Here is a 22,644-nt window from a genome sequence, read left to right as displayed (position 1 = left end):
CATCTGGCGCAGGAAACGTACGCTGTCCGCGCTGTAGTAGCCACATGTGGTTCAGATGCCTAAAATCTGGCGTTAAAATAAATTTAAAAAAACAAAGCAAAAAACGGTAAAAATGACAAGATGCACACAAACATGGGGTCAGCAGTGGTACCTTTATTTGATGATAAAATTCCAATTAATTCACGGGTACTAAACTTAAGTAAAGCTCATCAAAGTCCGAGGCAACCCGACTCCTTTTAGACGCCCAAGTGTTTCAGATTTTACATCTACAAAAATTATTTTCAAGGAGGATTTACAGTTTGTACATTTAATCATTACACCTGGAGAAGCCCTGTAACATTCCTTCTGCAGCAGCTGATTGATGTCTATACAAAAATGTAGAGCAGCTTCCGCTACTGTGGTCCTTCTAAATGTGCAATTTTGTAAATATATATTTTTTTATATTATTTTTTACAATCCTGATTATACAACTATGAAATTAGGAAAAAAGACAGGCACTTTTTACTTCCACAACATCCTCAGTGCCTATAAATAGAAAACAAAATAACACCACCCATTTTTACACATATATATAACTATATAATAGTACTGTACTTAAACATAAGAGCAGTCTCAAGCTTCCGATCAACCACAGTCAGCAGTTATAGCCATAATTACAACGCTTATTGCATATCACAGTCTAGCCGTCTGGAAAAGACAAGATTTCTGCAGAAATGTCTTTATGGTTTTAACAGATGTACTGAACCACATAAATCTCTATGCAGGCTGCTGCTGCCAGAGTGTTTCAGGCGAGTCCTGGATAAGAAACAGCTCACTGCATTGTTGAAAAGAAAAATAAAAGTATTCAACAAATAAAAAGTTGTCCTGTGAAGGACGTGTTTCCTCTTGCTAACAGAGGTGATGACTAGATTCAGCCCACTTGTATTGTACTGCGCAGACGGAGCTGAAAAAGGTCACTTGTGTTCAGATGTGGTGCGATAAATAAAAATCATAATGTAACTCAGATGACCAGATCTTTGAAAATTCTCACTCTGAATGACTCAAAACTTTAAAATGCTCCGATCCTGCATCGTTTTTGAAGGTAGTCTCATCATTGATCACTTATCAATAATTCTGAGTGGGAAACACTTTCACTGGTGTGTAAAGGGAGAGTCTGTTGCATAGAACAGTAATTGCAAGTGAAACAGAATCTAAAAAAACCAAAGAACTTCCGTTTTAATCATCTCCCCGAAATAGTGACATTAAGCCTTTGTGAACGCTCTGCTCATTTATTTTTGCAGAAAGTAAAGAAAGCAGCAAAAAGAAGCAGATCTGCTCCAAAATCTCAGTCTTTGTAGTGTAAAACTTGTGTTGGCTAAATTAAGACATCTGTGTTGCACTCCTCACAGGGCCGATCACTGCTTTAACAAGTCTTTGAGCACGGCTCCACCGCTGGCCTCAGCTGAGACCGGCACAGGAGTGAAGGTGGGCAGGGTGTCAGAGATGGGCTTCATCAGCAGGTGGCCTCCTGGGCCCCCAGAGCCGGAACCAGCCAGCAGAGGCACCGCTGCAGAGCGAGGGGCCAGGAACGGATTGGAATCACCGGCTCGCTTCTGGGAAACTGGAGCCCCTGAGAAGAAAGAGGCTTAAATTTAAATAAAGCTGGATGCATGAAAGGAAATAAGAAGCAAGTGTTTTTCTTTTAAGTGGGCCATTTACCTGCGGCCATGCTGGAAGTGCCGCTGCTGGTTCTTCCCGCGGGTGGGGCGCTTAGAGGCTTGATGTCATGAACCGGAAGCTTTGGTGCAGGCAGAGAAGGAGTCGACTCCATCTCCAGAAATTTCACAAACATCTCTGAGAAGGACTGCAACAACAAGGAACATGACAGCGAGTGAATGAGATATTTTACTGAGCCAAATGGGGAAATTCTTCCTGAAAACCAAAGTAAAGAGCTAGCATCACAGTAGCATCCTGGTAAAAAGTAAGATGAAATTTTCAAAAAGAAACTTGTTTTCTTATTCTTTAAATGTGGATTCTTCACAAGCACTAATATTAAAAAAGCATTTATTTTGCTAAAAAGCAGTTTTGTGTTGTAAAGGGTTTTATTTATAATTGTTGCTATCATCTCAGCCTTTTGCACATTTCTATATCATTCTGTTCTGTCTGGTGTTGCACTGTCTTTGTTTTTTTTGCAATTTTTGCACATTGCACTTCATGTAGTCCTGTGTTGATTGTGTGTTATATGTCATATGTGGCACCATGGTCGTGGAGGAACGTTGTCTCGTTTGTGTACTCTACCACTGCACGTTCTATACATTTTGAGGACATTTTAGAAGTTAAGACCCTGGATCAAGTCTGCGGACTGTTTTCTGTTTAAAACAACTAAAAAGTCATGTAAAAAAAAAAAAAAAAAAATAGTAGGACTGGGGGTTTGTGGGTCCATGTGTGGTCTTCTGCCAGAATCATGACTTTTCGTTATTTATTGATTTTGTTTGAGACTAATTGTAATTGTGGCTATTAAGTACAGAACACTTGTCAGTATTTCTCATTAATGAATCCTGTGTCAGTGCTACACTGCATGGTGATGAAAGACAGTTTAAGGAACTGTTGGGCTGGGTTCTATTCTTCAGGGCAAAATATATACAGTGAGAACTGTGAATCATGTCTTACAGAGTTGAGCCCTTGGCCACTGGTGGGTCTCTGTGGAGTGTTTGGGACACTTTGTGCTCCTCTGCCTCCCAACCAGTTCGATACCCATCCAGTAACACCGTGGCCCCTGTCCTCCAGCATCTGCAGGTAGGAGAAGTGCAGATAAATATTTGGGATATTTAGAAGAAATACACCGATTTGCTATGATCAAATACACAAAATAGACTTAATTCTTATTTAAACAAGCACAAGGATGAACAGTGCTGGCAAAGAAAAGGTGACACTGATGATTCAGGCTACTTTTTGGGATTTTCTTTTGTCACAAAGTTTTTTTCCCCCTTACAGCGCTTGCCAAAACTTTCTGGAAAGTTACCCCCTGTCACTCACTCCAAGTCCACAGTTTGTAGAAGAAGCTTTACTCACTGTCACACAGTCCTACCTAATCAGAATCATCAGTTCTCTGGCAGGATTTAACTGGACAGAACCCATATAGACTTTATGGATGACAGCATAAGACTTAAAAAGGGGACAAGAAAGGGGGTTAGCTTCTCTACAGAGACAGATTCTGAAAACTTGCCTGGTTTTGTGGGACACTTGGCTCCCATAAACACGAGTTGAGTGGAAAATTTAAATAGCATTAACAGGAAATGAAGAAGGGATGAGGAAAAAAAAAGCAGAATGATTTCCAACACAATAAAATGGCTTTTCTGAGGAGTTTTAATCGCATTGCCCCTCACTCTGTATCTGTTTTCTTTTAGGAGGGTTGGATAATATACTTGGAGTACTCTGGCGGGAGCCCTGTGGGAATCGCGCCAGAGTACTTCAAGATCTGGACAAGAAAATGTTTTTTTTTTCCAGGGCTGAGCTCCGAGAGGATTTTCAGGGACTGCTGGAGTCAAAAGAAACTGTTGGACAACTTTGTAGTTGACTGAACGATATCTGAAGGACATCATTACCCAATTCATCCTGTCAAAAATGTAAAAAAGGCCTGTTGACAGAGTGTCAGTGTGACCTGTGACGGAGAACGCAAATAACGGAATCAGCCACTGAACTAAACTAATATTGATCAGCCTGACATAAATGTAACATTTTGTGAAGCTGACATAAGTAAATGTTTTTGCCAAGTGTGCCAACGCAGCGTTAACGGTGCAACATTTAAAAATACTACACAGGTGCAATTTTGCTGCAATTAATATTTGACTCATTTTAAACTGAACTTGCTGGAGTTTCTTCTACAGAAAAAGGTGTCGCTGGAGAATCTTTTTAAAATACTGATGGAAGAGGGAGTACAGAAGGCTCTTTTTTTTTTCCCCCCTACGGCTTCTGCAGAAATTCTCCTTTTATTTTTCCTGCTGCTACATTCGTCTCCCTCTGTAAGTGCTGTCTGGGAGTCCCATCATCCCACGTGGAAGGAGATGCTCACAAACTCAAGCCTGCTGGACTTTGCATATGCAACTTTCCTGTTATCATTATTTCATCAATTGTGACAAGATCCCCGACAGCACTGCCTGAAACGCAGCCCCAAACCATGACAGAGCCTCCACTGTGTTTCACAGATGGCTGTGGACACTCACTGTTGTTCCGCTCTTCTGACCTTCTCTGTACTTATTGTTGATGACTGAGCCAAAAAAATCAAATTTCATCACTCCATAAGACCTGTTGTTACTGATTTTCAGTCCAATTCTTGTGTAATTTGGCAAACCTCATCCTTTTCTCCCCCTTTCCCTTCCTTAAAAAATGAATTCTTGACATTCACATTTCCACTGAGACTGTGGTGGCGGGTGTGGTTTTGGCTCGGCTACAGGAGGAGATGTGGAGAGGAAGGTTCAGAGGTTCAGTGTTAAGGAAAAGCTGAGTGGCACAGCTGTCGCCGATCTTTTAATCAACCTCATCTATTTATGCAGTAGCATGTTAGGCATGGACACTCATGGAAGTACCGACAGCAGCTAGCTGATGAGTCTATGAATGCACATAAGAGTGAAACACACCTCGCTGGAGTATAAAGTGTAAATATAATAATAATAGTGAAAAGATGAGTTCATGTGTGAGTGTTTGGGAACCCACAGTAGACAAGAGGCCAATCTGATGAGGCTTCAGTGAACAGTAGATGGATCAACAAAAGAGCCATGTGTCATGTGTCAGGCCTTTGCTCGATTTCTTTTCCCATTTCTTAAAGACATGACTTTCAAATACTGCTAGTAACAAAATGTCTAAAGACACTGCTTTGTTGAATTGCCTGTAATGTGTAGACAAAACTAGTTCATCCCTTGAATTAGGTACCTTATAATGCTATAATGGTTCATAGGTCAGTGTGAAGTGGCTAAACAAACATATACACACAAATACATTCCTCTGAAAATGTTCAGATACAAGGACTGAAAATGATTGAAGAAAAAAAAAAAAAAGGCAGCTGATGTCCAAAGAAAAACTTTGAAAGGCCTTTAGATTACTGGAGAATTATTGCCCAAGAGCATTTTAAAATAATTACAAACTGACTCCTTGGAAGGAAAATATGAAATGATGAAGGGTGGGTCGAGAATTTTGCACGTATAAATCTTTAAACACTTAATTAATTTGGCAAATAACCAATATTCAAGACCTTTTAGTGATTACTGCAGAAAGCATAAGGATGTTAAAGAGTCAGTTTTATTTTTAATTAAACAGACTTTCATTTTTTGGTTTTCTACTAATTCAGAGTTTTAACAGAAGCAAACCAGCTGCTACCAGACAGACGCTGTCGCATTGGTGTCTTTTCTTTATCAACAATGCTTACCAACCTTTTAGGTAATTGGACTTTTTGCAAAAAAAAAAAAAAAAAATCAATGAAACAAAATGATTATTGTCAGTCCAGAAATCTCTCACCTTTTCAACATCTTCTCGGTTTAGACCCAAGACACTTCCCATGAGCTTCAGCACATCGGCACGCTTGGTTTTGGGTGTGTGGAAGTATCCTAAGAACAAGTTACGCATCAGGACCCTGCAGAAAGAACAACATGGGCAACAATGCTGACTGATGATGTAATTTCAAGGTTTTAAAAACAACAACAAAAAAAACCCAAAGATGTGGCTATGATCCATTTTTATGCAGCTGCATGAACAATACCTAAATTCAAAATGCATCAATCTTCATCAAAGCTTATTTATAGCACTAAACACTAGAGTGGCTAGAAGGGTACATTTCTTTTCCATAATTGCTGCAATCCTTTAAGACCACGTATCTCTAAAATAATCCAGTTTCTGTGAACTTAGTACAATTTGGAGGGATTTATGTTGCTAAAGATGGAAAGTATTTTTTTCAAGCTAGAAAAAAAAAAAGGATTCAATCACTTCAGTTTAACAGAAAAGGTTTAGTTTGATTCACCTGGTTTTCCCTAAATGGGAACAAACTGCTTCAATCATAAGCTTGATCTTCTCAATTTCACAGTTAAAAAAAATGAGAACTTGAAAGTGGGAAATCTACCTGAGGATTTTATAATAATCCATTAAAAACAATGGAAAAATGTGATCATAATCTAAATAAACTGGAACTAATATTTAACAGAAATGCACTTGAAACTTACTTGTCTATTTTACCCTCTGTGCTGTTCAAAAGGTTCATGAGTTTCCTCTGTGCCTCTTCCAGCATCTCCTGCCTCACATCCACTGCAGCATGGACACAAACAGAGCGACAACTTTAACAGTAATGTTCAGGCCTCTATTGCACATGGGCCACTTTGTGCCTCTTGTGTTTCAACATCTGCAGTGAAACCACAGTGACACAAGTTACAGACTCCTCTAATCCTTCTTGATTAAAAATATAACAACGACTGCACAAATACAACATTTTTCTCTCCCGTTTATCAACAGATGTAACAACAAATGGCAAATGACAAGGAATAAATTGTACTATTTTGTAGGAAATTAGGATAACACAACAACAACAAAAAATAAAAATGTGTATGTTTTCTGGCTAAGGTGGAAAATACAGTGCAAAAAAATGTTTGGCAAAGTCTTAAATGAGTCAGAAAAACTTTCAACAAGCTGTTAGTGTTGCAAAAAGATCTGGATTTACAAAGATTTCAGGCTATTTACTTTTCTGAATCTCAGATATGTTAATCTGTGGTTCAAATGACAGAGCAATGCTCCACAGACATACCAAAGCTCAACTGTTCAGTGCGTTCTCAAAGTTAATCAACCATTTTTAGACACAATGTAAATTTTCATATAGGTGACTGATTTGTAAAGAAAATATAGCGCCTCGTATCAGGTCTGGACAAAGTCTGAACAGCCAGAGAGCAGTAAGGAAAAAAACAACAGTCTGAGAATTTGCTGTGATGTAATGGTCATATCTGATAGGAATGAAATCTGCTGCAGAGTGTGAAACAACGAATGGCTTCCCACTTCAGAGAATTACAGTTTCACTCATTTGGTCCTTTTCTTGGCCTATGCAAGGGAAGTAAGTGTTTCTTCAAAGGCTGGCAGGTAGATGCCTTCCACACGATATTTACAAAGTGCTGTGATCTTTAAACCGACAGCAGTTTTACTGCAACCTCACATTTTTCAGTAAAACTGGAAAGCTGTGTTTTATACAGTCTGATAAAGACACCATTAACACAACATTTATAGTTGAGATTTTTAAAAAAAATAAAAAAATAAAATAAAGACATGTTTAAGTCAGTAGGTGAAAGTGCTTGGCTGAAGCTCACCTTGTTTTTTCAGCTCCTCAATTTGTTCCTCCTTCAGATCGAGCTGATCCGTGAGACGAGATGCTGAATCTAGAGCAGCGTTGGCTTCATCCAGGTTTATCTGACAGAGAAAGTTACAGCGTTACATAACGTTTGTCTTACTGATTTTTATTAAAGTGTGACATCCACCGTCTTCAAAAGATTACCGTATTTTCACGACCATAAGGCGCACTTAAAAGTCTTAGATTTTCTTCAAAAAGTGCGGCGCGCCCTATGTGTTGTAAGGAGGACGTAGTAGAGAACACCATGAGAACGTTAAAGGGTGAAGTGTGGGCGTTGATCGTATATACCGGGACAATCGCACATACCTGTATAAAAGAACAGGTATGTGCATTATGCAGGACATCGTTGTTTTAACAACCCTGAAAATGGCAAAGAGACACGCTTACGAAGCACAGTTTAAACTGAAGGCCATCAGCTACGCGGAGGAACATGGAAATCGAGCAGCGGCGAGAGAATTTAAGATTAACGAATCGATGGTTCGCAAATGGAGGAAGCTGGAAAACAAGCTCCGGCAGGTCAAGAAAACGCAGCTGAGTTTCCGCGGACATAAGGCGAGGTGGCTCGAGTTGGAGGAAAGACTCGAGCTTGCTGTCATTCCGGGAGGCCTGACAAAGGAACTCCAACCGCTGGACATCGGTGTGAACCGCCCGTTCAAAGTAAGGCTGCGAGCGGCCTGGGAGCGATGGATGACCGGTGGAGACCACAGTTTCACTAAGAGTGGAAGGCAGCACCGGGCGAGTTACGCCACAATTTGCCAATGGATTGTAGATGCTTGGGCTAACATGTCTGCTGGCACTGTTGTTCGAGCTTTCGCAAAAGCCGGCATCGTTTCCGAGGAGCTGCACGGCACGGAAAGTGACTCTGACGGTGAAGACAGTGAACCTGGCATGTTTGATGGAGATTTAGCGCAGCTGTTCAATTCAGACACAGAGGATGAGGACTTCGATGGGTTTGATTGATGATAAAAATGTGAGTACCAAACTTTGTTTTGCTCCTGCTTTATTTTTAAATATGCACACTTGTATGCTTGTGTGTTGTTGATGATGACGATTACCGGCAATAGAAATGTGAGTAAGGTACCGAATTCAGGGTTGCTCCCGCTTTATTTTTAAATACGCATACGGTACTTGTATGCGCCCTATGGTCCAGTGCGCCTTATGTGTGTGTTAAATACAGTAAGGGCACACATAACTGAGACTGCGCCTTTTAGCACAGTGCGCCTTATGGTCGTGAAAATACGGTATATGAAATTCTGATATCTAGCAACTTAAAAAAAGAAGAAGAAAAAAATAGCGCTACTGATGCTAATCACAGAAATGATTCTCTGACAGGTGATTGGTTGCTGGTTTACCTGGAGAGCAGAAGCTTGGTCCTCCAGTTTCAGAGCTTTTCTTTTCCACTCCTCTTTCTCCTTCTTGTGCTTCTCAAGTTCTGCCGAGTACATGGCTTTCTCTTCTGTCGGAGAAATGCAGATAAAAGTATTACTAAAAGTAATCAAAAAAGGCATTGCCGGGTACACCAACTGTAAAGTGCTATGAGGAAAACACAGTTTTAAATATTCCAGGATAACAGACACACTTATCCTGCTCGAGTCTGGTCTAAACAGCAAAGATCTCTTTGAAGCCCTCAAACTTGCCTTGTTGGAATTGCTCTAGCACCATCTGCAGGTTGGAGAGTGATACTGCATACTGGTTGACTTGTTCCTGAGAGGTTCTGAGTTGGACCAGCGCATCGTCTCTCTGCTTCACCACCCCAATTAACTGCTCCTGCAGAGACTCTACCTGCATGCTGGCCTGTTGGCTGGAAGAGAGAGGACGGGTAAGTAGAAACACAAAAAGAATGACACAAATAATTTTAAAACATTTTCATGCAAAATTATTTTAAGGTAAACAGCAATGTTGGATCCAAGTGAAAGTAACACAGTTTTATAATCAGTAAATAATTAGCTGTCAACTAGTGGTACAAACAACATTTTAGTTTGACAAAAAATATTTGATCCTACCAGGTTTAAACATGTTATGTAAAAAGGTCAAGGGTGAGGAAAGCCTACTGTAGATGTGTTATTTCTATGCATTTCCGCTTCCTTGTCAATGAGAACAAAGTGCAATATACATAAAGAAAATACCTGAACTAATTAGAGTAAATAACGAAGAGTTCCTGGTGATTTTATCAGTCTTTAATCAAACATTTTAAAACACACATTAGTTTTATGCTAACCTGGCACTCTCCACAGCACTTGAGGATGTCGCCAGTCTCTCATCCAGCAGAGCCACCTTCCTGCGCAGCTCTGTCTCTCTGTCCTCTGCAGCGAGGGCTTCTCTCGTGTATGAATCTTCAATCTCCAACAGGTGATTACGCAACCGCTCTAGCTCCAAGTTTAGGCGGTGCTCTTTGTCTCTCACATGTTGGAGCTGTAAACAATCAAACAAACAAAAACAAAAAAGATAGCTTCAGCAGAGTGCCATTTAATTTGAAGCAGCCATGTGTTATTATCAACAGACTAAGTATTTACTTGACTATACAGTTATAGGGTATATATACACAATGGTTGAGCGACATGATGAAGCAGAGATTCTATACTGCAATAGTCTGAGTATTTAATGAATGAAAACAGAGCATGTATAATGATGCCTGATAATTAAACTTGGTAACCTGGAGGGTTCCATATGAAGTTACAATACCACAAGTAAAATTAAGGGCCATGGGTGAATATCGTTCTTTTACCTCAGACTGTAATGCCGCAGTCTCCATTTGCTTCTGCTTGAGTGCCATCATCACCTGATCCCTCTCCTGCTGAAATGCCACAGCTTTGTCCTGCATGGACTTCACTTCGTTCAGGAGCTGATTCAGCTCACCAGATCTACCCTACAAGAGAGCAATAAACAGTAAATCATAAACAAATTTTGAAAGAATAAATGACAAAGTTTCCTGTCTAAAATGACGCTGATGGATACATTTCATTACTAAAATGCGTCAGTATAAATTCAACTACCAAAAAAAAAAAAGTTACTGACCTGCTCTTTGTCTTTGAGCAGTTTCTCCACAGTGGCAGCCTTCTCGCTCATCGCACTCAGTTCAAACTCCTTCTCTCGTAGCAGGAGGGAAACCTGCATGTTAGTTTCCTGCAGAGCTCTAAACTCTGACTCTTTCTCTCGAGAGCGTGCAGCAACCAGCTCATTCTCTTCCTTTAGCTTCTTCACGTCCATCTCAAGAATGAGCGCACGCTCTTTGAGGTTGGTCACCGCCTGCTTCAGAACCTCGTTGTCATTCTCACGGTTACGCAGTGCTTCACTTACTTGAACTAGTTGGTCTCCTTTGCTTTTGATGAGCAAGTCTTTCTCCCTCACAGACCTCTGCAAGGCCTCCAGTCTCTCTCTGACCTGTCGAGCCTCCTCTGCCTGACTTCGCTGCTCGCTTTCTGAGGCAGACGCGGAGTTGGAGAGTCTGTGGTTGTTTTCTTGAAGAGTCCTGATCGTGTTTTCTTTCTCAGTCAACTGTGCTTTTAGTTGAACAACTTCTTGCTGCATCTTCTCATCTTTTACAGCAGAATCTGGCTGATGGCTTGGAGCATCAGTACTGAGAGAAGAGCCACTACACTGAGTGGCTGTGACTTCAGGTGTCTGTGTGACGCTGTCCAGTTTACCTAACAGGACATCCTTTGTGCTGCTGAGCTGGGTAATAGTTTGTTGAACCTGTGCGAGCTCCAGACTCAGACTTCCCAATCTCCTTTCCTTCTGCTCGTAATTCTGGACCAGTCGAGCGTAGTCCACTGAGAGCTTTGAGCTACAGTCACTGTCGGCAGAAACCTGACTCTGCAGTTTGATCAGCTCCTCGTGCAGCTGAGCCGACTCGTGCTGCATGTTCTTGACTGTTGTGATGACCTGCTGCTTCCACTCCTCCATCTTCTTCACCTGCTGCTTCAGTGTGTCCCGCTCCTGCAGTAGCTCCTCAAACTGGTTGCTGCTGACCCCTCCAGAGCCAGCACCGGGCTCTCCTCCTGAGGACTGCAGTACGGTCACCAGCGTTTGGCACTTCTGGGTCAAGGCATCGATCTCTATGTCCTTCTCCCTAATAATTCGAGACAGATTCTGGATGGTCTCCTTGAACATCTCCTGGCTTCCCGAGGGATCGCTCATGTTAGAGAGGCGCTGATTTTCCTGCTGAAGCTTCAACAGGGCTGCTTCCTTTCCTGCCATGATATCCATGAGGCGGTGATAGTCGGACCGAAGCTGGCTGTTCTCTCTGGTCTTCTCGTTAAGCACGGCAATCACTTGCTCTCTCTCCACAGCGTATGCCTGTAGCTGCTGCTGTAAGAACATGACATCCTGGCTGTGTCCGCCTCCCATGGAAACTCTGGCATGAAGTGCCTGAATTTCCAGGTCCTTCTGCATGATCATCTGTGAGAGTTTTCCCACTTCATCACGAGAAACCACCAGCTGATCCAGCTGCCTGGTCAGTGAGAGGTTCTTCTCATTAAGCTGGGTGATCTCAGTCTCTTTCTCCTTGATGCCCCTCACCAGTCTTTCTATATCTACCTTAGACAGGTCGTGTTTCTCATTGCCATTCTCCTGATTTAGGGTCTGAGTCTTTTCCTCCTGCAAGATGACCTCTCCCTGCACAGACGGAGAGTTGGCTCTGCTCTGACTCTCACTAAGCTGCTCTACATTTTGCTGGAGGCGGGTTATCTCTTCGTCTCTGGCCTGGATGAGTCTGTCATAGTTTAGCGTTGTCTGCTGATGGTGAGCACGGGCCTGTTCAATCTCGCTCTGCTGAGCCTGCAGAGACTGTTGAGAGAGAAGTAGAGAAGCTTGCTGTTCCTCAGTGGTTCTCCTCAGAGTCTGGACCTCCTCTTCCAGGGCATTACGAGAGGATTTGAGTTGAGTGATCTCCGTCTCCAGCTCTGTGATGATGTCCAGAGTCCTGGGCTCAGCCAGAGGTTGAGGTCTGCTCTGTTGATCCCTGAGGCGGTCAATCTCCTCTTTCAGATGGCTGTTCTCCTCCTTCATACCTCCCAGCTGCTTATCCTTTTCATCTAGCGACTGTTTGAGCGTTTCAACTTCCTTGGTGAAAACTGAAACCTTATTATCCAGCTCTGTCTGTAAATCTGCAGCATTTTGTTTTAAAGTGTCCATAAAGACATCTTTCTCTTGCAGCAAATCCGTCAGCTGCTGCTGCCCTGCAACTGTGATCGATAGCATCTCATTGGTGTCTCTGTGGTCAGCTGCCACCTGCTCCACATCTCTTTTCAGCTGAGCAATCTCCATGTCTTTCTCCTGGTTTAGTTTGATGGCACGTTCATGCTCAGTCTGCAAAGCAGAGGCGTCCATAGATCGAGCTCGAGTTAACTCCTCGATGGTCTGCTGGTACTGTTTTACCTGTTCTTTTAGTTTGTTCTCAGCCTGCGTCAATTCACCTTCGAGCTGGTATTTCTCCAGTTTTAAAGCTTCAATACGAGTATCCTTCTCCCTCACAACCCTGTTCAGAACACCCTGGCTTTCCTTCAGCTGCTTGGTTAGTTCTTCCACTTTACCCAAGGTCTGCTCATTGTCCGCCTTGAACCTCCTGTTCTCCACCTTCAACTCATAGTCTTCAGACATCACCTTCTCGTGGGAGCACCTCATCTCATCCAATTCTCTCCTGAGGTCTGACAACTCTCTCTCCTTCTCTGCTAGCGCCTCATTAGCACCCTGTGCCTCACTTGCTCTCTCCCCTCCTTCATAAAGTTTTGCTTTAGCAGCAGATAACAGCTCCTCTTTCTCCTGCAGGGTCTTCTTTAGCTCGGTGACCTCTCTGCGTGCATCCCGGATCTGCTCCTGTGAGTGTCCCAGTTTGTCTTTTAGCTCTTTCACTGTCCGTTCCAACTGTTGTTTTCCCATATGCAGCTCGTTAAGGGTAAAAGCACTCTGGCTCATTTTCTCTTTTTGGGTCTCCAGCTCTTGCTCAAGTGCCATTTTCTGGTCACTGGATGTGTTGAGCTCTGCAGTCATTCTTTTCAGCTCTGTCTCAGCCTCTTTCAGCTGTCCAGAGAGCTGCTCTTTCACTGAGATCATATGCTAAAGTAGAAAAACAAAAGTGTTAATGTTGTCTCTACTGTTGGGCTTTGTTGTGTCAAGTTGGACTGTATTTTAGTTTTTGTTTTTTCAAAACGATGTTTTTTCAGGGTAAACCATACAGACTTCATATAACTGCTGAGGAAAAGGCTGAGTTGTTTATTGTGCATTTTTCTAATCAAGTAAAAAATTTTAAAAGTCCAAAATGTGTCAAGAAATGACAATCTGAGATGCTAAAATGTGACACTTGATATCAATATCTCTAAATAAGTTGCTGAAATACAAATAAACAAAGAGATAAAGCACCAAAGTCATGCAGACCTGTGTAGCTTCCTGGTTTTGTTGGTCTAGTTCCTCCAGTTCAGACATCAGCGTGTCCCGCTCCTCCTCAGTAGCTCTCAGGATCTTTTCTCTCCTCCCCAGTTCTGCCTTCAAATCATCCAATGACTCCAAATCAGACTCGGCTTCATTTCTGCTGACTAGTTGTTCTTCTGCCACTTTAAGTCTTTCTTGCAGATTAAGCTGTGGACAGAAAATCTGAAACTTACTTACAGAGGCTGAGTACCTTCCGCAACCCATTATTGGCAGGAACCAATCAACAAAACCACCTTTTGGTTTTCTTTGGTGACACTGTGTTGTCTAACTGAATACTGTTTTTCTTCTTACCACTAACTGACACAATTACACAGAAAAAATTCAAATAAATTAATGCGACAAGTTCACGGGTGACTAAAATAATATTTATGTACAATATAAACAAACCTTTTCTTGTTCTAAGTCTTCCTTTTCTTGTCTCAGTGCTCCAATAATGGTGTTCAGTTCTAAGATGTCTGCATGCTCGACTTCTTCCTTTGGTTCTGCCTAAAGTTAAAATAAGTCATTAAATTAATTGGAGAAGCCTATGAAGGTGACTCCAGCCATTAAAAGCAAAAACTGCACACCATTTAAATGTATCTGTTGTCCCCATTTAGGTCTTCGTCTTGTGCAACTCTTTTGAAGGTCGCCTTTCTTTGGTGTCACATTTGACATGCACTAGATCTCCTCTTTCTTTTTTAAAGGAATGGTACACAACCTCCTTAAATTTGGCAAGCCTGATCCTGTTTGCACTCCTGACCTGATGTGTTGATTTTGTGCTTAGACAATGCAAGCTTTCCACTTGAGACTGCTGTTTGATCTGAGTCACAGCTGGAAACGCAAATCTTATCATCGGTGATGATCTTCAACAAGAAAGCTGAATCAATGTGACTGAAGTCCATCACAAAGTGTTCAGGATTGAAAATCCAGTGTAAACAAAAAGCAGCATAAGCACATGAAACAGTGCAGCACATCACTAGATGACAAGATTAAAAGAGAGGTAGCCAAACTTGCACACAGATACAGTTTTTGCTTTTATAGCCAGAGTCACTCAGTTTATGCAAACATGTGCACATTGCTGATCTTCATGCTTACCTCCAGGTTTTTCAGTCTCTCTATTTCCTTTTCTGCAGCTAGAAAGTGGACATTTGAGTTAATATACAGATAAGCAATGGCTTAAAATGTAACACCTATGACAATTTTCTGCATCTACATGTTCCTACAATAAAAAATAGAATTAGCAATAGCTGCAACATCAATAAAGAATGTTAATTAAGCAGATAACACATCCATATGAATAAGCCATAATTTAACACAATGAATACCTTCCAAGCTATTTCTTAACATTTGGATCTCATGGTCTAGCTGGGCTTTTTGCAAAGCCTTCCCCTCCTGCTCTTGTACTCGTGTCTGGAGCTCGGCCACGGAAGCCTGCAGCCGCGTGTAGTTCTGCAGGAGCCCGGTATTCTCTTGCTGAGCATCATCCTTCTCAAGCTGTAGTGAGGCTTGTATCTTCTGTGCCTCCTCCAAATTGGCAGACAGTTCGGCCAGCTGCTTCTCATGCTGCTCCGCTGCTTCTTGCAGGGACTGTATGGTTTGATGGAGTTCATGCAGCTTGGAGGTGTCTGACACAGAGGTGGGCTGACCGCCACCTGGAGAAAATTATTAAGAGGACCAATTTAATTTGTGTGCGACACCAGAGTTGTGCGACTGAGATACAACTATTTTACATCAGATGCATTTACATATGTGCCTTGCTCTAACACACTGTAAGAATTTAGGTCATAGCAGATCATTGTTGCAATAAACTCTCAAAACTCTCTAATGGCCCAAGCTTCCCACAGTTATTCCAAAAATGAGCTGACCACTCTGAATCTGTTCCTCCAGCTCCTCTATCCTCTCCTCGTACTCTGCCAGCTCCTGCCTGTGTCGCCGGGTGACATCTGCCAGCTTCTGTCGCTGGGCATCTTGCAGAGCTGCAAGTTCATGCTGGTGTTCATCCACCTCACGACTCATCTCATCTCGAAGCTCCTGAAATGAAAATCCCACAGCAGCAAAGTTAGAAAAATGCAATATCATTTGTACAGACAACAATAACAGACCATAACATTTACCTTAATAGTCCTTTGAAGCTTGAGAATCTCACTGTGGTTGCCATTACCAGCTCCTGTTGCTGTTGATGCCTGTTACAAAAAACAAACAAACAAAAAAAAGTGTGTTCATGTGGTTATTTTTAAAAAAAAAATATTCAAAAGGTAAAACCATCTGTTCCATAGTCATTTAATTATTCTGTAGTCTTACCTGAGACATTCGTCGCCAGTGTGCTACCTCCGACTCCAGACGCATGACTTCTGTCGACAGCCTGTTGATCTCTTGCTGCGACCAGATCACGTCGCTGAGGTCCATTTCTTCACCATGGAAGCCATGGTGAGATCCTGGGTGACGTGACAGGAAAGAGGAAGCAGAAGAGGAGGTAGTGGACGATGACGTAGTGGTTACGGGCAACATCGCAGGGCCAGCTGAAGCAGACTGGGCTGATTGCTGCAGCTTCTGGACTTCTTCTTGAAGCCCACTCTGCCGAGCTTTCAGGTGACTGATCTCCACCTGAAGGGACAAAAATGACAAGACTTTCCCTAAAAGACTTCCAAATGAAACTGGGTTTGTCTTAGTCTAACAAAGCACAAATGCCAAGTTTGATTTAGGCTAGACATACATGTCTATTTAGAGCTAAAATTCCTTTCATAAGTAGCTTTCCATTGCAGATAAATTCCCAGTGTTATTGCCACATCTGCAAACAAGGTTCACATGTTGGTGCATACAAAACCTTTTAATAAATCTAAAACTGAAATAATGTGTCTTAACCACTTTTCAATCTTTTCTCACTTAAAGCCAACACTGTTAAATTCACATGTACATACATCTTTCTGCTGCAGGAGGGTCCTGTATTCTGCAGACTGACGCTTGATTTGGATCTCCGCTGCCTCCAGCTTCTCCTCAAGCTCTGCATGAAGCTTTCGCAATCTCTCATGCTGCAACAAAGACATATCAAGGAGTAAAGACAGAAATACAGAAACATTCAGAAAATTTGAATGTATTTACAACTTTTACAGGGATCACAGTCAACTACAAGGCAGACATATTGGATCTCAGAGACACTAAAATACTGCATTTTCGCCAAAACTAAACCAACAATATTAACCCATTTCTGTCTATTTACAACTTTTCTGTCTACTTTTTTCAGTCGCACTGAGCTCCAAGCTTATTTAATCCTTCCAGAGACTTAAATCTGTTTGTGACCATAAAAAGCACATCACAGAGTACATGGCCTTATGCTTTTATAGGGTTAAATACTGGCCACAAAACAGATGGGAACAGCTGTAGCTTTGAGCAACTGTTACTCAAAAAGGAAGATCTAATGTAGCACATTTGCCCAGGGCTATATTTAGCCACAGATTACAATGCATTTGGAAGAGTAGTGAAAGCAGCAGGATAGTGTGTGAGGGACTCAAAGTCAACTATAGCTTGAGTCATGGTAAGACAGAAGCATACAAACAATGTTTTTCACTAATGTGTTTTTAATAGTTTTGTGGGAGCTCAATGTCACAGAGGAAAAGCAATATGAAGCCTAGAGACAGTGCATGCTACTAGGTCAAATTCACTGTTGGCTTATTTATCTTAATTGGCAGGAAGACAAAATACAGAATGCTGCTACTTTTATTCATTAAGGAAGGACCCATTGCCATCTTTAAAACATAGTTCGATAGTACTGATAAAGTTCAACTATGATTATGGAAGTTTGATGACTTGGGGTATGAGCAAAACAGACAAACCAAACAACAAACCCACAGTTAATAATATTCGTTTCACATTTCCTGTTATGAAAGTGGCCAGAAAGGTTTAAAGTATTGCAGAGTAAAAAGACTAACCTCAGATTTCTGAACACCAAAAGCAGACTCGACTTCAGCCAACTTGGAATTGGAAACCTGCAGTTCCGTGGCAGCATCTGTAGTTGCATGTGGGGGAAAAAAACATTTTAAAAAAGTAGCAGTTCCAAAATTATTCATGACTCAATGTAAAAATCACGCAGCACATGATTTAAATCTGTTGCATCATTTTAATGATACAACTACAATAAACACAGTAAAAACACACTTGTGCATTACTTTTCTTTGTATTGAGAGGGGCTTTTCTGCTTTATTCATCATAGTATATGTAGCACATTTAAGTGATTCTAACTGGAGCCTAACCTTGCTCACATGATAAACAAACACGCTTGGCTGAGCAGGCTGAACATTCCTCGCCATCTTGTCTGAGTTATGTGATCTAACAGCTGAAGGAATCTCAGCCAACACATAACATTCACACCAAGCCTCAGTTAAAGATCCAGCAATAAAAGTTTACTTAAAAGTCCCTCCTGCAGTGATAACAATTCACACTTCTTGTTTCTGTCTGGAGCTGTGAGTTGGATATCTGTGGCCAAAGTTCTCTTTCTGTCAGTGTTTTATCATTCATCACTGTTTGCTTTAGTAAAATGACACTTCAGGGTTTAAGTGGGTAAGGTTGATGGGGCTCTTCTAATCCAATCTCTACAATAACTGCATTTTAGTACTATGCCCAAAACTGGCGAATCAGCAATCAGTATTTTCATATTATGCAGTAGTGTAAAAAAATATATTAAAAAAAAATCAGACTCTTTGCTCCCTTTTTCATATCTAGCAACTGATGAGTTCAAAACAACACTGACAGGAAAATTGTTAAACACCGACTACAGTTTAACTCTTGGTGTAAACAACGAAGCAATTTAGTGAATGATGATGAGTTCAAAAACTAGATATGAACACCCAAATATGAGCAATTCCGGAAATCAAACAACGCCTCTCTATCAGTGTTGACGATATGCTGCTAAACCTCAGCTGACAATGAAAAACAGGGCCCATGTTTGCTTAAGTTTGCACCTAAATGAACTCAGAGTTGGAGCTTTTACTTCGCAGATAGCCTCAGAGGTGAATCGAGTCGCATATTTGGTAACATGCATTTGTAAAAAAAATTAATAAATAAAAAAATTCCAGTTGATAAAATCAAAGGCTGATGGGGAATTAATGTGTTTCAACATACAAGAATGTGTCTACATGGAATATAAATAACCAGTGGTAAAGCTGAATAATCCAGTAGTGTAACAGGAAAATAACATAATGCATAAGAGGGAAAAATCCACTTTAGGATTCTAAAACAAAGAGCTGAATCTACTTTACAGTTAGTTCTTGAATACTGAAGATAGTCTGACCATGTTCTGATAGCAGATTATGCTGCACAATAGCCATCAGTCTAATCAGGCAACAGTCAGTTTGAAACGAGACACCTTTGTAACTGCACCACACCAAAATCACTGGTACAGACTTTTGTGTTACAACAAGTAAACTGCTGTGTTTCTCCGACCCATGTGTCCATATTCAGCTGCTCTCACCTGGAATTTATCTGTCGGTTTACAACTGAATTATTATTTTTAAATTCAGATATTACTGACTTTAATGTACCATTGAGAAAATTTTGAGTGTAATAAACACAAAAGGAAATTTTTACTTTTTCAGGAACTAGGAGTTCTTTCAGTCAACACATGTCTATCAGAAGCTCAACCTTAAATATAGTGCTGTGGTGGTGTGGGAATGCAAGTATGCAAGTATGCTCTAAAACCTACACTGTAAGTCACAGCGGCTGTTTCAGCCCTTCAACAATTTGGAAACTTTTGGAACTTTTAGTTCACTGCTAATGGATATAAAACTCAAACACTGTTATCATACTAGCTGTCCCACTCATTCAGTGCCAAACAGAGGAGCTCCTTTTAAGATCAAAAAAGTTGTTTAACTTTTATAGACTAATAGCACATAACTATAATTATATACAGCACAGCATGGATTGTTTTGGGGGGTGGGGGGGGGGGGGTGGGGGTTGTTGGGATTTTTTACATCTAATGAGGACTCACAGTCACAGGTGTCTAATTAGATACGTAGATATTTTACTGTAAATACACAAGAATACAGAAATGCTTGCAACTTATTTGAACTTCTAAAGACTTGTATGACAGGCCTTTTTAAATTTTTAGTTTTGAATTGCATTGTATATTGTGCTTGATACTGAATTCAAATTTTTCAGAACTCTTAATAAACTTTCAGAAGTTTTAATAAACCAATTTGTTTATATTTTATCCTGCATTTTGAATCAATCACCATTTTGAAAGGTATGCATCCCCGTTTAATACATAGCTAGGTATTTCACTGTCTATATTATGTGCTGCTGTAGAGCACTAATGTTATTATTTATTGGAAATGGCCTATATCTCATTTGAGATTAATTCCAAGCACCTAACAAAGTAAACTACATTTACACACTGATTTGACAATTTATAGCAAAACTAAGCTGAAAATGACAGACTTTAACACAACAGCGCTACTGTAATCGTGATGTCAGTTAAGTTTAAATCTTTATACAAAGAAGATGATTCAACTTCAAGTTGAAGTTTGTGATGGTGTTAGAGTGAGCTGTGCGGCAGTGCAACTCGTTTCTGATCCTGATATAAATGTTTGTATAAGCACGGTGCAGTACTATATTATTTTCTCAATTTCTTTCAACAAAAGTGAGTTGTGTCTGTTATCCGTTGTGTCATATCCAAAATGCTCAGTGAAAGTATAATTCAGAGCTGAGAGGCCACCAAAAAGTTCAGATTTTCTTTGTGATGATGTCTATTTTGGCAAGTATTATCTTGTGTGGGTCAGGCAAAACAAGCAATTTATGCATTTCTGCTCTTTCTGTCACATCTGAAAATTAGAAAATGCACTGCAATATAACCAGTTACTTCAAGTCAAAACTTTTGAGGGATTACTTTTGGACGTTTATGAGCTTTAGTAGCAGTTTATTAGAGTGAGGTTATAGGACATATACCAAAACTGAAAATCATGTCCCTACACGTGTAGAAAAAGCCTCACTCAGGTGTGCTCTAAAGGTGATGTGGACATCGCACGGATCAAACCAGGAACACAAACAAACTTACCTCCTACTTCTTCTACACCCTCCAGCAGCATGTCTTTGGTAAAGTTCGATATCTGCCCGGTGAAAGATGACAGACTCCCGCTAACCTGGCCCAGAGACTGGCCGAGGCCGGAGCCGATTCCCCCCAACCACGATGACATCTTCGGAGGAGACAAAAACCAAACAAAAACAAAGCAGGGCCGAGGAGAACAGGGGAGCTAGCCTAGCGTAGACTCGAAAGATAATACAGCTAGCTCGCTCATCAAGCTCAGCTGGAGACTCTCAGCCACGGGGGACCCGTAAATTCTAAAATCCAATTTCTTTCCTGCGTGACAAAGTCGCTTTCCAAACCGACAGAAGCTCATTTAGCAAGCCCACAACCCGGCTAATGACAGCTGGTCGTCCACACGAAGTAGTTCCTGAAGACCGGCGGACATAATATCGAAGTCTGACAGCTAATACCTGAGATGACGACTTTATGTTGGAGTCTGTGTCGTCTGCGGTCAGCCTGAGAGGAATATTCAGCGGTTTTTTTGGCAAGTCTAAACACCACAGCGACCCAAAAGTGCCACCTCGACTGCAGCCATTATCGACTCGACCGTAGCGAAGGGTGTCAAATTTGACGTGGACACCGCACACGACAGCGGTGCATTGTGGGATACTGGAGGACCAACACACTGAAGGTGCGTTCAAGTCCCGAAGAACACCAAGCGTTGCAGTTCCATTTAAATAGTTTATTATAAATGGTGTAAATTCCACAAAATACACTATACTACTACCAGTGTTGGGCAAGTTACTTTGAAAAAGTAATTAATTATAGTAACTAGTTACTTCTTCAAAAAAGTAACTGAGTTAGTAACTGAGTTACAAGTTTCTAAAAGTAATTAATTACTTAAAAAGTAACTATTGCGTTACTTTAAGAAAATGTTTAATTGGCCATTTTTAACTACTTTTGATGTTTCCTCTACATTTCACCTTTAAAAACTATTTACTTTGCCTTGTTTGGTATCATCCTTTTCAGCACAACCTCACGTGTCTGGATTTACAGTTATGTTTTCATTTTGGCATACTGTATTAACACAATTGATCTAAAATCAGATAAAAAACATTTAACATTGATTGAATAATATTTCATAACTTTAAATGTAAATATAAATTGTAAATTTTAAAATCATATACACAAGTTTTGCAAAACAAACAAAGTTATTTGCAGCCATTTACCTTTTACCCTTTTTTTTAACCATTTCAAACTATTTACATAACAATCAGGTGTTCTGCATTCAATAAGATGCCACACAAATTATTTGTGCCACTCCAAATATTTCTGTCCACTATAAAGGAGAACATCACAGCCTGATACCTGCAAGTCTGACAGCAGCAGGTGTATCACTCCTGTTTCTACCTGGAGACAGCAGTCACCTCATTGTTCTAACACACAACACAAAACTATCCACAACACTACACACTAACTACACAAGACAACACATTAACTACACACTATAAACAAGCTAAACGTCACAAATCTCTCTTCCTAAATAACCAAATGTCGTATTGCCATATCATTTTTGATTGGTCGCGCGCAGCTGCTTAAAGGTGTAGCCCCAGATTACTTACAGCTACTTCCGTACAACTGATGCGGTAAGATGCGGTAAGCTGAGCACAGCTTCAACCGTCTGTTTGTTGAAAAATAGTAACGCGACCGCACCGAATTTTCTTGTTAGTAACGGTAACGGCGTTGTAACGATAGAAATAGTAATTAGTTAGATTACTCATTACTGAAAAAAGTAACGCCATTATTCCCATCACTGACTACTACTATATCTTCTTTTCATAAAATGGAAAATATTATTAAGATAGTTGAT

The 22,644-nt window shown here is 40.8% G+C and overlaps 1 protein-coding gene across 1 annotated transcript; it reads right to left on the bottom strand.

Annotated features, from left to right (window-relative positions):
• Positions 1-133: 133 nt before the first annotated feature.
• Positions 134-21,373, bottom strand: trip11 (thyroid hormone receptor interactor 11). The gene is made up of 21 exons (XM_026151765.2): positions 20,805-21,373; positions 17,686-17,762; positions 16,678-16,788; positions 16,061-16,363; positions 15,874-15,942; positions 15,625-15,790; positions 15,085-15,411; positions 14,855-14,892; positions 14,168-14,266; positions 13,727-13,927; positions 10,370-13,408; positions 10,080-10,220; positions 9,573-9,766; positions 8,992-9,155; positions 8,707-8,810; positions 7,314-7,413; positions 6,189-6,270; positions 5,491-5,605; positions 2,650-2,769; positions 1,699-1,843; positions 134-1,609 (listed from the first exon to the last, which is right to left on the bottom strand). Exons 1-21 carry the CDS (start codon positions 20,941-20,943, stop codon positions 1,395-1,397), a joined length of 5,949 nt encoding a protein of 1,982 aa, XP_026007550.1. The 5' UTR covers positions 20,944-21,373; the 3' UTR covers positions 134-1,394.
• Between the last annotated feature and the right edge of the window lie 1,271 nt (positions 21,374-22,644).

The sequence above is a fragment of the Astatotilapia calliptera genome, chromosome 19 (genome assembly GCF_964374335.1).
Source record: "Astatotilapia calliptera chromosome 19, fAstCal68.1, whole genome shotgun sequence".
NCBI lineage: Eukaryota > Metazoa > Chordata > Actinopteri > Cichliformes > Cichlidae > Astatotilapia > Astatotilapia calliptera.
The sequence above is the reverse complement of the archived record's forward strand: the minus strand, read 5'-3'. Positions and strand labels throughout refer to the sequence as shown.

Bases quoted from the DNA above. Each gene is read 5' to 3' on its own strand.
- trip11 (XM_026151765.2), bottom strand. From the start codon at position 20,943: ATGTCATCGTGGTTGGGGGGAATCGGCTCCGGCCTCGGCCAGTCTCTG. The intron at 16,789-17,685 runs GTTAGTCTTTTT...TCTTTGTTGCAG, and splicing joins TTGGTGTTCAGAAATCTGAG to CATGAGAGATTGCGAAAGCT. The intron at 15,412-15,624 runs GTCAGCTCATTT...AATTTTCTCCAG, and splicing joins GGAGGAACAGATTCAGAGTG to GTGGCGGTCAGCCCACCTCT.